The sequence below is a fragment of the Colletotrichum chrysophilum genome, assembly GCF_026319265.1.
Source record: "Colletotrichum chrysophilum strain AFK26 chromosome Unknown scaffold_24, whole genome shotgun sequence".
NCBI lineage: Eukaryota > Fungi > Ascomycota > Sordariomycetes > Glomerellales > Glomerellaceae > Colletotrichum > Colletotrichum chrysophilum.
The window spans coordinates 227641-240470 of NW_026517311.1; the positions used below are offsets into that span (position 1 = coordinate 227641).

The window sequence follows — 12830 nt, forward strand, 5'->3', positions numbered from 1 at the left end:
CCACGATCAAGATGCCTGCCGGACAAGAAATGGGAACGAGACCCCACATTCTAAGTCCAGCAACCAAAGCCGCCAAGGGCAAGGAAGGTGAATCGCAGACGAGTCGAATGCGCACCAATGAGTAGAGGGTTGCGCCGAAGTGTTGGGGTGCGATTCAAAGTACCCCAAAGTACCTCCTGAGTGTCTCTTTCCCCCTGCTAACAGCTGTTTGGCTTAGCCTCTTCTTCACCCTGACAGGCGTGGTCAGGGATTGCGTTATTGGACCATGGATCTAGGGTTGAGCCAAGTGAAGACGCCAAAGGTGAGAAGAGTGCCGGTTCCGCTGTGAGCCCGACTGAGGTTACAATGGGGGTTCCTCCAGCTCTATTTTCCGTCTCTGCGTGGAATTGGCCAACGAAGGTTGATTGCAGGAGCCCAACTATGGCTCTCAGATTCACTATGACCGACAGAAAGCAACGCTGGCTGCAGCGCTGCAAAGCACCGCACAGTAGTAGGCCCTCGCCGCCGTCGCCGCACCGCCTGCACATTCGCGTGCCCTGCAGTTGAGCCTTGAAATTCCATGGTCTAGGGGGCCACCAGGAGAGGGGAAAAGACGCAGCATCGAGATTGACCTCGAACCAGCACCAAACAAACAGCCATGATCCATCCATCGGATTTGTTGTGGACGGACGGGAAGTTGTAGATTGGAGTCGATTGCGCACTGATGATGATCCAATGTTGGTGGAGACTAGCCGTCGACGGCACGCACCGTCTCGCAAAGTCAAAAAAGAGACGGGAAGTAGCCAGATCCGACAACGGCCCAAGCCTCGCGCTCGGGCGTCACAATTCGCATTCATCGGTATCCTTTGTTGCTTCTCCAGTCGCACGTTGACGAGACGGTGCGCCGTAGCGTTTCCCGTTTCAACCCAGTAAATCGGTGTCAAGAGCATCGCCTCTCAGGGTGGCCGACAATTATGGTGCTTTCTCCGGCGAGGGAAAAACGCCTTTCCTGTCGGGCTCATGAGCATCATTGTCTAATTTTCTCTTCATCATCCAATTATACGGTCGTATTCGCATGTGTGTGATATGTGACCATGGGCCGGGGGGTGCTGGCAAACTTGCCCTGGGAGGACTGACCTCGTCAATCCAGCCCAAAGACTAATGGTCACCATCGTGAGATGTGCACCACTATCCGGCATAGACAGTTTGAATGAGCCTCAGTGTAGACAAGGGGCCCCGACGTCTGGATTTCCGTCTTAGGCAAACCGACAGGCCGCTGTCAGATTTCCACGGGCGGGGGACAGACAGTGCATGGCGAGGTACCTCGTCGTCCGGGGTTGGGACGAGTGGCTGAGACATGCATGCAACTCCTGCCAACGGAGGGTGGGCGATGGCAGCCTCAGCCTGTGGCGCTCACATAGAGCTTCGGTCATGGTTCTGAAGCTGGAGGCGCGCGTCGATTGCGCCTGGAGGCTTACGAGTAATGTCTTGACGGAACAACAATATCGATAATCAATTCCAGGAGCAAAGAGACCCCAATTTGCGGTTGGTGACTCTGGAGAGTTCTGCTATGGCCTTGTTGGATGAGCGGCGAGGTGTGCAGACTACACAGGGATACGTGACAGGCCATCATGATGAGATGTGTGCGGTGCAGCTAAGCCGCCGGCAAGTCGAGCTACGGGTAGCTTCTCCTAGGTTAGAGACAATCCTTCTGCTTAGGCTCTTGGGCCTCTCCTCCTACCCTGACGATTCGTGAGAACGAGTGCGACGCAAATCGTACCTGGAAATCGGGTCGGAATGTCATGATCGTATTTTTCTTTCTGGTGCCCGTCCCGTTGCATTGGACGCATCTAGCACCCGCAATACAACGCGTACGTCTCAGTGGCTTTTCCCTCCGTCAAGACCCGGATGAGCATGGGGAAAGGCCTGTCAATTGAAGCCATCGTGGACTACGACAGGCCATGCCATGCGGTCCATGGGTTGAGACCCTTGATGAGGAGGCCCCGACTAGCTTGCAGCATTCGTAAGCAGGGTAACGCGTAGTGGACGATCAGCGGGCAACGCCATGTGCAGTGTGGAAGGATGGCCGAGCGCATGTGGGTAACAGGAGCTTCAGACTAACTGAATGTGCTTTGTTGCGATGCCCCTCGGCTCGGGAAAATGGGAGAGACGGGACATTCGGTAGTCGCATGCGCTCGAGGGAGACATGTCCTCTTCGTCGGGTCAATTGGCAACGTAAACGAAGGTTTGGAACCGATGCTTTTTGCGTTCTGAGCGTGGGGGCGCACACTCTCATGAGCAGCGACGAGAACAAGCGCCAGCGCCTGCTCCGAACATGACCGGGATCTGAAGGGCAATATGATTAAGACGACGGCCCTGTAACCCCTCCCCAGTTGAAGCAAACGGCTCGGCGCACATGCCGCTCAACGTGAGCGCTTTGCCGAGAGCGCATGAGAAGTGACCAATGGTCTGCCTAGCATCCAATCAGGCAGAGCATAGGAGAATGCAGCGCCATCCGTTCCATGGTTGCGGATTGGCTGTTCTCACTTGTCAGACGGTGAGGTTGCTCTGATGGCGTCCAAAGTCAGGTAGCTCCGGAGCTTGCAGTAGTCTGTCGGGGGGACTCGGTGATTAAGTTGCGACTATGCAAATATGCTTTGGGGGCAGAAATTGTTCAGTTGTAAAGGGCCATGCCCCGCGAAAATCGAACCTTAATCATGGGGGGGAAAACGACATGGCGACTCGAGGTTGAGAAGAGGACCGACTGACCAGCGGCAGAGGTGATTTTTCCACGGCTTATTTCCGTCCTCTAGCTTGTGGGACTCTATCTGTAACATGCCTCGCAGTCGAGCAAGACGTCTTTCTCGGTGGCTCGGAAAGCGGGTGAAGGAAGAGATGAGGCACGGCTGTTGCCGAAGTGGGAGGTGGCCAAGGGACTCTCTGCCTCGGTGGACAGTGGAGCGTTCTCCGTACTGTAGTGTAAGTACCTTACTCCAGACTCGGTACGGAGTATGTGATAAGACATGGTCTGTTGAATAAGGTCTCGTGGGCAGCCAGACAGTTTGCCAGTGTCTTGACGGGTACACACGGGCAGCTTGCTTTTTGGTCATGCAGCCCCAGGATTGCGATAAATAGCCGAGTTGGAGACGGCCAGAGAAACCGTGACGGGTCCATTGCCGGCCGAGGCGTGAGACATTGACAAGGTCCAAAGAGACAAAGATCTACTCGATCGGCGATTTACGGGAGCGAGAGACCAACGACGGCCGACGGCACGAGATGGGCGCGGCTGGATGACTCGAGCGCCTCGTCTGTCGTATTGCAAGACTGTAGGTCGAAGTAATTGGAGAGGGCCGTTGGATCATGGGACGTCATGGGCGTCAGCGAGCCTCTGGCAGCAGCAAAGCGACGGCGGGTCTTGTACGTGGTTTGTGCTCCCTCAGCGGTAAGCACAGGTCCGAGATGCTCAAGGAGAGATTGAGTCTCTGTGCCAACCTTGTTCGTCACCAGTCCTAAGCGCGTTCAGTGGTTTCCAGGGTCCGAATTGCGAAAAGCAGTGTCAGATGAGGCTCCAGATGCAGATCCAGGCGCAGAGGAGACCGGAGCGGGAATTGAAGGCGGGTTGATCCAGAGCATGGGGGCCCAGAGTGCGTGTACGAATAAAGCAAGAGTTCCTCGGCTTGGCATGCGATACCTGACAGAGTCAACAGGGCTCGTACGGTCCGATAATTGCCGGGATACTTCTGGGCAGAGTCTTGGTGGAAATGCAGCTCGGTCAATGGCCGTTGGGGAGGGAAAAGAGGAGGAAACTTATCGTCGGGATGGAGTCCGGGTCCGACGAGATTGACACGAGATTGACGGGACGGCTGCTGGTTGTGGCTTTTGTGGTTGCTGCAAAAGGCTGCATGATGCTTGCTGCTGTCTCTGTTTAGGGTGCTGATGGGTGACACGACAGGCAGGATTGGATGTGCTGAATGGATAGGATCAACGCCAACGACAGTGCAGCGGAATTAAGGTGAAGGGAGCATCAAGCCCAAGTCCAATCAGAGCACCGGGTGGCGGTCGACCCAGCGGCAAGTCTACCGTTGGAACCAGTCGACGACTCCTGTGACATTGTCTCGTAATGAGGCATGCATCGTTGGTACGAATAAGCGCAATTATTCGACACGGGGCCTTTGCTTTGCAGCAGGGGATGGGGGTAGAAACGAAGTTGTCGTGAGAGGCTGCCGTGGCTTCGGAGAGTCAGGTACAGAACGGAGTTGTCTCCGGGGGGAAGGAAGCAAGGCACAGCACCGGCGAGACGCGGCGAGACGAGACGAGACGAGATGGACCATGGAGACGACGGGGAGGAAAGTACATGCCCTCAAGTACCTACCTGCCTGCGGTATCTTATTACCTTGCAAATGGTAAAGGAAGGCGCGAGGCGAACAAGTGGAAGAAGGCACGAACAAGCAGTGCTTTCCAACCGTGCCAACATAACCTGGAAGGTACCACCTATCTTATCCGTAGGCTGTCCACCCCACCTTCCCTTCATCTTCACCATCCACGTCCACGTCCACTGCCAACTTCTCGAGGAAGGAAGGAAGGAAGGGTCCTGACAGCAGCTCCACAGTGCGGAGGGGCTCCTGCTTGATCACGGACAATCATTCCCTTCAGCGCTTGCCATTCGTACAGGCAAGGGAGGAGGCAGGCAGGTGCAAGGTATTGGGGCTGCCTGCTGGGGAAAGAAAGGTAGGGGCAGGCGCAGGCAGGGGGGCGAGGACGGCCCATGGCAGACCACAGACCAGGGCTCCTTAGTGTTCTCCAGTGTCCAGGGCCAGCACCGAGTGGCCTCCACTGTCTGATTGACTGTGGAACCCCCCATCGACAGCGGCTGACAGTGGGGCAGATTGGTGTTGGAGTCGCAGCCGAGTGCGCCAGGTGCACAGTGCATCGTCGCAAGAGACGCCGCCCTGCTGCCCTGCTGCCCTGCTGCCCTACTGTACGAGATACACGACGGGTATACCACAGTCGAGAGGGCTCAAACAGGCAGCCTTCCTCCTGTGCAGCGACGTCAAAAGTGATCAGATTGTGCACCTGGAGTCGGCATTCAGCTTTCTGGAAATATATAGAAGAAGCTTTGCTGCCTTGCTGGGAAGGTTGTCCAAGATCAATGACCTGTCAACTGTGTCGTCGCATCCATAATATCGGTAGCGCTCGTCTCAGGAGGAGCCCAGACGGCAGCAGAGGCGTTCCCACTTAAACACTGGACGGAACAGGGGCCGAGGACCAATGGAGACGGCCCACACAACAGGGGGGATCAAGGCCATGCGTGCTTACTCATCTGGTGACTTAATCCCGACATCGACTTATCGTCATTCACGAACGATGCCCCCAGCTGCGACTGCGCTTTGCGCTTTTATTTTTACCATCTCCTCCACCGGAGGCTCGCTCCGCGTCGCTTGGTAGCATCTAGCTGAGGCTCGCCTGTTGAACCCGACGCTGGCGGAGGCTTTGGTGCGGAATAGTGTAGACGCCTTCGGACTTCTGCACGACTGAGCACAGGTGACACGGGCAGTCAGGAGCATTGGGTCACCGATCGATCCTATGGCTGCTGACTTCAGAGCGGTTCTGCATTATGCTTATATGAAGGAGAGCAAGCCCAACCGTTCTAAACATTTCCAGTCTTTTCAAACACAAGGCCTGCCACCCTTGTCATACCCTGCAGAACCTTGACGCTCCACAAAGCCGACTTGATGTCGAGTCCCGTTAGGCTCCGGCCGCTGCTGCCGCTCGCCCCGGATGTTGATCCACGACGACTACCACAGCCACCTGCAACTACTAGGCTGAAGAGAAAAAGACCCCAGGTCTCGGCCGCATGCAATGGTATATGGTCTCTACTGACTCTGTCTCTCCCAATTCGGACCGTCTGATCTAACACCATCCCTTCAGGATGCCGCAGAAGAAAAGTCAAGGTCAGGACTTCTTCAACCTCTGCAGTCTCGTCACCGTACAAGTCAGGCTAAACTACCCCATCAAGTGCGATGGCGTCCGGCCGAGCTGCTATATGTGCTCCACGACGAAGACGCCATGCGTTTACCCCGTGCCCGAGGGTCTCTCCCGGAGCGAGGCCCAGAAACAGAAGTTCACGGACGTCTCCAGGGCGCATGAGAGCAGCCGCAGGGTGCTAGAGTTGCTGAGCGCCAGTCAAGACGGCACCTCTCATGACATCTTGCAGCAACTGAAGCATTCGAAACATCTCGATAATACCGTCCAGTCCATAGCTGATGCAAGTCTGCTGCTTCCAAGGGGTGATGGTGACGATGAGGTGGGTAAGTCATATGGACCGCGTCTTCCTTCAACGTTTGGAACACGACTGATATCTGAGAAAGGAGACCCTCCCGTCGTGACAATGCAGCCAGAAGACAACATGCTGGCAGATACAGCGCAGAATCTTACAGGGAGGTGAGTTCCCGTTGATACAATTTCAAATCGGCTTGTATCGTTTGTGTCATACTAAACTTGGTTTCCCTTTGCTGGTAGCACGGAGAGGTCTTTGAGATCACTCTCAGCGGAAAGTACTGACACCAGCATCACCTTGCCCGTCTCTCGCTGGACGACGGTCTTGAAGGACGACAGAATCTTGACGCAGCTTCTCGAACTATTCTGGGCCTGGGACGGCACACTTTCACGGCTCGTTGCCCGGGATCTCTTCTCCGCTGAGCTGAGCAATGCCAACGCACAGCAGAAGCATCAATTCTGCTCTCCGCTCCTTGTCAACGCCATCCTAGCCGTCTCATCTGTTCGTAGCAATCACCGTCCCCCTTTTCTATTCCCCCTTCGCGCCTGCATCATAGAGACTGACGTTTCCCCTAGCTACACTCAACGAGGAAGCACAGTAGTCTGCACACGGATGCCAAGAACAAAGCCCAGAAGTTCGCGGACTGTGCATTCGACCTCCTTGACGCTGAACAAGGCGTAAGCTCCCTAACTACTCTGCAAGGAGCGGCGGTCCTTTGGGTATACTGTAGCAATGAGGGGACGCGTGTCTCTCGCACCCGGGCTGCGAGACTGGCTGGGTTGATGCTGCAGACCTGGTCAACCCTTGGCCTAGGCACCGATGGGTCCAACCTATTCCACCTACCAGAGACCCAGCCGACGAACGACTTGAAAATGTGGCAGGCGGTTTCTTACGTCGCCTGGGGCTTCTACTGCTTCTTCGCGTACGTCTACTGAGCCAACCCCTTCTTATCGGCAAGGCGCCTCCCAAATTACTAACCGAGTCTCTTGGGAATAGCAAAGCATCACTTGTCTGCTCACCGCATATGCTCGTCTCAAAACCACTCATAATGAAGACTTTCGAAGCCCAAGACGGGCTATCGGCCGGCTCGCTAGGCTCAGCATCTTCCACCGGCGACATCCACCTAGCCAACCAGACTTGGAAGGCGTTCCAGCTGCAGGTGTTTACCGCCGAATGCTCCCTCTGCGAGATCATTGACCAGTTCGTCTCCGGCTTTGTTACTAACGACACTCAGCGTCCTATTCTCGACAGCGGACGCTGTACGGCGCTTTACAACAAACTGCTTTTGTGGAAGCTGTCTCTGCCGGGTGGCCTCATGACTAATGACAGCGTACTCCCGTCCACCTTATTGTTGCAGTCAGTCAGCCCCCAATAGAAACCAACTATTCCCCCAGTCTTGCAACGATTCCAAAGGCGTGACGAGTTGACATAGAATAGAACCACGTACGATTTCGTGGCGTTGAAACTTCTCGCCATGTTCACAAGTCAGTCTGGTCCAGACTTTGACGGCCGCAACGCGGCCTCCCTACAAACTCTCCACGCGAGCTCCATGATCTCGAACTTATGGATTTACCGCGGCCTCTATACCCTGAAATACGAGTACTGGGCCGCGGAGCACTGCTCTTTTGCCGTCCATACTCTTCTGCCGCAGATGGAGGAGCCCGCCGTTCACGACACGATCGCGAAGGCGTGCTGTGTGCTCCATGAGATGGGCATCCAGAGCGGTCTCTCCGGCCGTGCTGCGGAACTGCTCCGGGATATTGAGGGCACGGCCAGAATCAGGGGCATCCGTATGCCTCCGTATGGCAAGGGCTCGAAGTCGCCGGAAGTGGACGCCATGCCGACATTTGTGGTGAACGGGGCTCGTGTTTTTGATGGTTCCAGGGGCGAATTGATCGGTGACACGGACGAAAATGGATGTGCTGTCAGCTTCGACAGCACCATTGGCGATGTTCAACAGGTGCAGCCTTGCTGAGCACGACGCAGAGGGCGCATATGTTTCTGCGGCTGTAAATAACTGAACGCTCGATACACGAGGCAAGGCATATCGAAACTGCGGACTCGCCTTGGATATTTACAAGGAGAAAGGGAGGTAAAAACACTTTTTTTTACGCGCAACGAATAAATACAGACAAAGTCGCAGAACCGCAGGCCACGATACTCTTCAATCTCCAGGGGACAAATCTCTTCCTCCCACAGCCCAGCCGCTTCCCTCCTTGACCATCAATGCGTCCTCGCAAGTTCGATATCCTCGCCCTGGATCCAAGCCCTCTTGATCTTGCGCGTCGCCAAGATGTCCTCCAATGGGTTGCCATCAATGAGCAGCAGATCAGCCCTCAGGCCGCCCCTGACGATGCCGCGATCTTGGAGCCGGAACGCCGCGGCAGCGACGCACGTCGCCGAGCGCAGAGCGTCCAGCCGCGCCATGCCCGCGTCCACTAGCAGCTCCAGCTCCTCGTGCAGGCTCTCTCCGAAGGGTATCTGCGCGCCGGGCACCAGGTTCGCCGTCGTCCCGGCGCAGATGGTCACCCCGGCCTCGTAGAGCGTGCGCACGCTCGCGGCCGCGTTCTCGTAGTTACCGCCTGGCGTGGCGCCCGGGTTGCTGTGCTGCAGAGACCCGGCGTCGGCAACAGCGGTATTGTTCTCCTCGGCGTCGTCGTCTCCCCGGCGGCCAGAGAGACCCGGGATGGGGAAGCCAGGCGGCGCGGACGGCCGCCGTGCCTCTACGTCAGCCCCGCCTGGCGCGCGTCTTTGCATCATTCTCAACGCCGGCACGAAGACCTTCCCCTGAGCGGCCATCCCCCGCGCCAGAGCGGAATCGAGGGGCGCGTCGAGCGGTGCATGGGCGAAGACATCGAAGCCGGCGCGCATGGCACGCTCGTAGGACGCTTTGCCGGTGGCGCGGGCGACGGTCAGCTTGCCGTGGGCGTGCGCGGCATCGACGATGGTCTTGAGGAGGGCGTCGTTGGGGGAATGAAGGTCGACGACGACTCTGACGAAGTCGGCACGGTCCGGACCGCTCGCCCTCGCGGCGGCAAAGGCCACGGCTTCCTCGGTCGTGCGTATGACCACCTCGTTCTGGTTGTCGTAGACGTGTGGTTGAGGATCCCGTGCCAGCACCGCCTCGGTTCCGCTGGTGAAGACGGTCGGCAGTCTCGTCCGGCCGGCGGCGTATATACGCAAGGCCTGGCATTGCTGGGTGTTGCTGCTCAGGTCGATGACGGTTGTGACGCCGTGCGATGCGAAGGTGCCGAGGGCGGCGTTGGCGCCCTTGATGTTAGCGCAGACGTCTATGAGGCCGGGAATCAGTGTGCAGCCTCGCCCGTCGACGACGATGTCAGAGGTCTCGGTCGCAGAGCCGTCGTCCATGTAGTCCTGTATGTCTCCGGCGGACCGGGTGATGACGACGTTACTGGGCTCCAAGATAGCCTCGCTGTCGAAGACACGAACGTTTTGAATGACGATTTTCGTCATGGTATCTGCAATCTGCAAAAACCAGAGACTGTATACACAATGGCTCGATTGTCGTTCAGCAGATTAGTAGGAGGCGCATGCAGTCTTCCTCTCTAGCATTGGTTGAACTGGGAAGAGACTAGGTATCATGTTCTGTGGTAAGTGTCAGAGGCAACGCAAAATTTCCGGCCGGCTTTGTCAAACCTACTCTATTTGAGCCAAACACGACCAGGATACCGTTAAGGTATGGGTACGGTGGTTCTCACGTCCATATTTGGCGGTTGATGCAGCAATTACGAAGCAGTGACCGCACGGCAGTGGGCTTGGGTTCCACAATGAAGGTGATTTCGTACTGTGTAGGAAGGCAGCCGGAGGAAAGCCTCCATGTGGTGATCTAGATTTAGGGTACTGAGAATCGAGTGAGTCTGGTATTGCCCAAGTAACGGGACTTGGTGCAGCCCTCGGAGCTTCAGACGCGTGTGGGAGGACTAGGCCCTTTCTCCATGATGCACCTTCCCATGCCCGTGGAGCCTGGATAGACGTACTTCCTTGACAGCAACACCGACGCAAGCTGAGATTAAATCGCCCCCTCGGATTTTGTTGACCACGACATGGGTCGACGTCAGAAGCGAGCTGATGGTCCCTGTCACAAGGCAAACAACGGGGTTAACCAATCAGAGGGGGTGAAGGCCCGGGGCCAACTCCGATAACTGACCAGTCAGCAAACAGCTCGCGGAAGAGAGCGGCCTTCTTTCAACTGGGTGAAGTGAGCAATTACTTACACGCCGTCAGCACATATCCCTCATGCTCGCCTCTGCTCATTCCCTACACACCTGCCTCTGTGGGACTGGGCAGGCGCACTTCTCGTCTCATCGCGCGCTGGCAACGAACATGATTGTATGATGAAGCGCAAAAGCTTGCTTTTCATCCGAGCCTTGGTAACGGCTTGATGACGAGCAACATGCCCATGTTCTGAGCGCTTGGGTATTAGTATGTGTGTAGATGAATCACTGTGAGTTGTTGCACTGCTGGCCGAGGCACTCAGCCTGGGATTAGGATCTAGATCTAACGTCCTCTGCTCCGGCTGCTTCTCATACGCGGGAGCACCCTCCGGACTTCAATACCAGCCCTGACTTCATGCCTCGCCACGCCTGTCACGAGGCTTCCGAACCACCGCGACATGATTTGATGCTACGCCTTGTAATGCTAACCCTACTTCAAATAAATGAAGAAGCAAGCTACAAGATCTATTGCGGAAGCATAACGGCTTGCTTGGTTCATAGATGCCTACTGCTAATGAAATTTGGGGGCTCTTAGGAGGCGGCCTATTTTTCCTGTGTTATGCCGACTACATTTCCTGTGGCTTGCGTGCGGCGAGGCAGGTTCACACTTGCAATCTACATTCCTAGTACCTACTACCTACCTGCCCGGGCCTAGTCGTGCTTGCCCTCCTAGTTAAGCCTGCTGGTTCTAGACGGGTACTGGTTGACTTAGTTTCTACTTTAGGAGGAAGGTTGTTATCGCACCTAGGTACCTTACTTGGTGTTACTAGGAGGGTAGCTGTAACTGTGAGGGTAGGAATACTTGGAGGGCGGGCACGGGCAAGTGATGTCGAGAAGGGGTGTAACATAAGAGCCCCCAATCACTTCCAACTTTTTCCTCTCCAGGACATCTCGCTGTTTACTTGGCCTACTGGTTTTGCCTCTTTTGATAGGTATCTTACCGCGGCGTGTTGGCCAAATTTGACTACTACATTCCATTTAGTATTAAAACCTTACTCAACAGGTTTCACGCATTGTTTACTTCCTTCACCTTTGAATCAACGTCGCTTGTTTCTGTGTGTTTGCCGTCGCCCCGGTTCAACTCAACGCTTGCTCCGGCGAAATGCAACGCTCTCTGAGGCCGCTAGCACCGCGCCCCCCAGCCCGTCTGCCCGCAGCACCTCCAGTTCCGAAGAAGAAACAGTCGCAGACGCCGGTCGCATGCAAAAGTAAGTCTCATCCTTGTCTTCCGCCGCAATTGAGGAAACATCTGACCTGGACACCAACTAGGATGCCGACAACGAAGGACCAAGGTCAGTTTGCCCCTTTCCTGGCCCCTTTCCTGGCCCCTTTTCTGAGAGATCAGCTCGAACAAAGCCGGGACTGACCATACGCCCCAAAACCAGTGCGGCGGCGTTTTGCCCTGCCTGCTTTGCAGGGTAACTAGTCAATCGTGCGAATACCCGAAGTCCCTGGAGCAGCAGCTCGCAGACCTGACGAGGGCGCACGAGCAGAGCCGGAGGGTCCTGGAGCTGCTGCGAGACCCTACCACGTAGAACGCTGACGAGATACTGCAACTGCTCCGAGGCCCTGAGAACCTTGATCAAGCTATGGAGTCTATTGTGAATGCGAGCCTGGTGCCGCCGCCGCCGTCTGCTACTGATGGAGGGGGTGAAAGCCGTGAGAGCGAGGGTTTTAGGACTGAAGAGGGCTCAGAGATGGCCGAGGATGGTTTAACGCACGCGGATTGGACGTCTTCTGGGTTTAACGTGTATTTGGCGCCTTTGGGGGCTGCCGCGGATGAGAGGCCCCTTCCGTTTGATGAGCTCATGGCGTTTGGATCGTGGGCCTGATGACTGAACAAGAAAGTTTTACGATATTCATGGTGTGTGCCTTTCTTGTCTGGAGTTCAGCACGCTCTTGTAGACAGCATTGGTCACCAACGAGGACTTTTGGGGCTTACCCAGAACCTCGAATAGTCAGAATACGCATGATAATGCAAGAATTACCTCACGGGGACAGGACTTGGGGCTCTCTTTCAGGAAACCAAAGCTTTTGTTGCTATCTCGTGGCTCTTGATTCGATGACTTACATGAGACCCCGTCGCAAAGCATGCCATCATAGGTGTAGCACGCCTCCGTGATGAACAAGCCACTTTGTCGAATGAGTTTTGCTAGCCGGACAGTGTGAACACACACATATATCCTCTTAAAGCGAATATCGTCATTATCGTCATCGTCCCCCGTAGTCGTCGTCCATCGTCATTATTATTATCACTATCCCTATTGGTTTCTCTACTGCTGTCGTCCTTATAGAAGTATCAGATGCGCTGCGATACTGCCCGGGTCGCTAACTGACAC

The 12830-nt window shown here is 55.7% G+C and overlaps 3 protein-coding genes across 3 annotated transcripts; 2 read left to right on the forward strand and 1 right to left on the reverse strand.

The window, feature by feature from the left end:
* Positions 1-5908: 5908 nt before the first annotated feature.
* On the forward strand, positions 5909-7191 carry COL26b_004113 (uncharacterized protein; the record flags this gene model as incomplete). The annotated part of the gene is made up of 3 exons (XM_053176994.1): positions 5909-6287; positions 6528-6757; positions 6832-7191. The coding sequence occupies 3 exons, from the start codon at positions 5909-5911 to the stop codon at positions 7189-7191; spliced, it is 969 nt and encodes a 322-aa protein (XP_053039063.1).
* Positions 7192-7304: 113 nt separating this feature from the next.
* On the forward strand, positions 7305-8231 carry COL26b_004114 (uncharacterized protein; the record flags this gene model as incomplete). The annotated part of the gene is made up of 2 exons (XM_053176995.1): positions 7305-7594; positions 7694-8231. 2 exons carry the CDS (start codon positions 7305-7307, stop codon positions 8229-8231), a joined length of 828 nt encoding a protein of 275 aa, XP_053039064.1.
* Positions 8232-8479: 248 nt separating this feature from the next.
* Positions 8480-9730, reverse strand: COL26b_004115 (uncharacterized protein; the record flags this gene model as incomplete). The annotated part of the gene is made up of 1 exon (XM_053176996.1): positions 8480-9730. One exon carries the CDS (start codon positions 9728-9730, stop codon positions 8480-8482), a length of 1251 nt encoding a protein of 416 aa, XP_053039065.1.
* Between the last annotated feature and the right edge of the window lie 3100 nt (positions 9731-12830).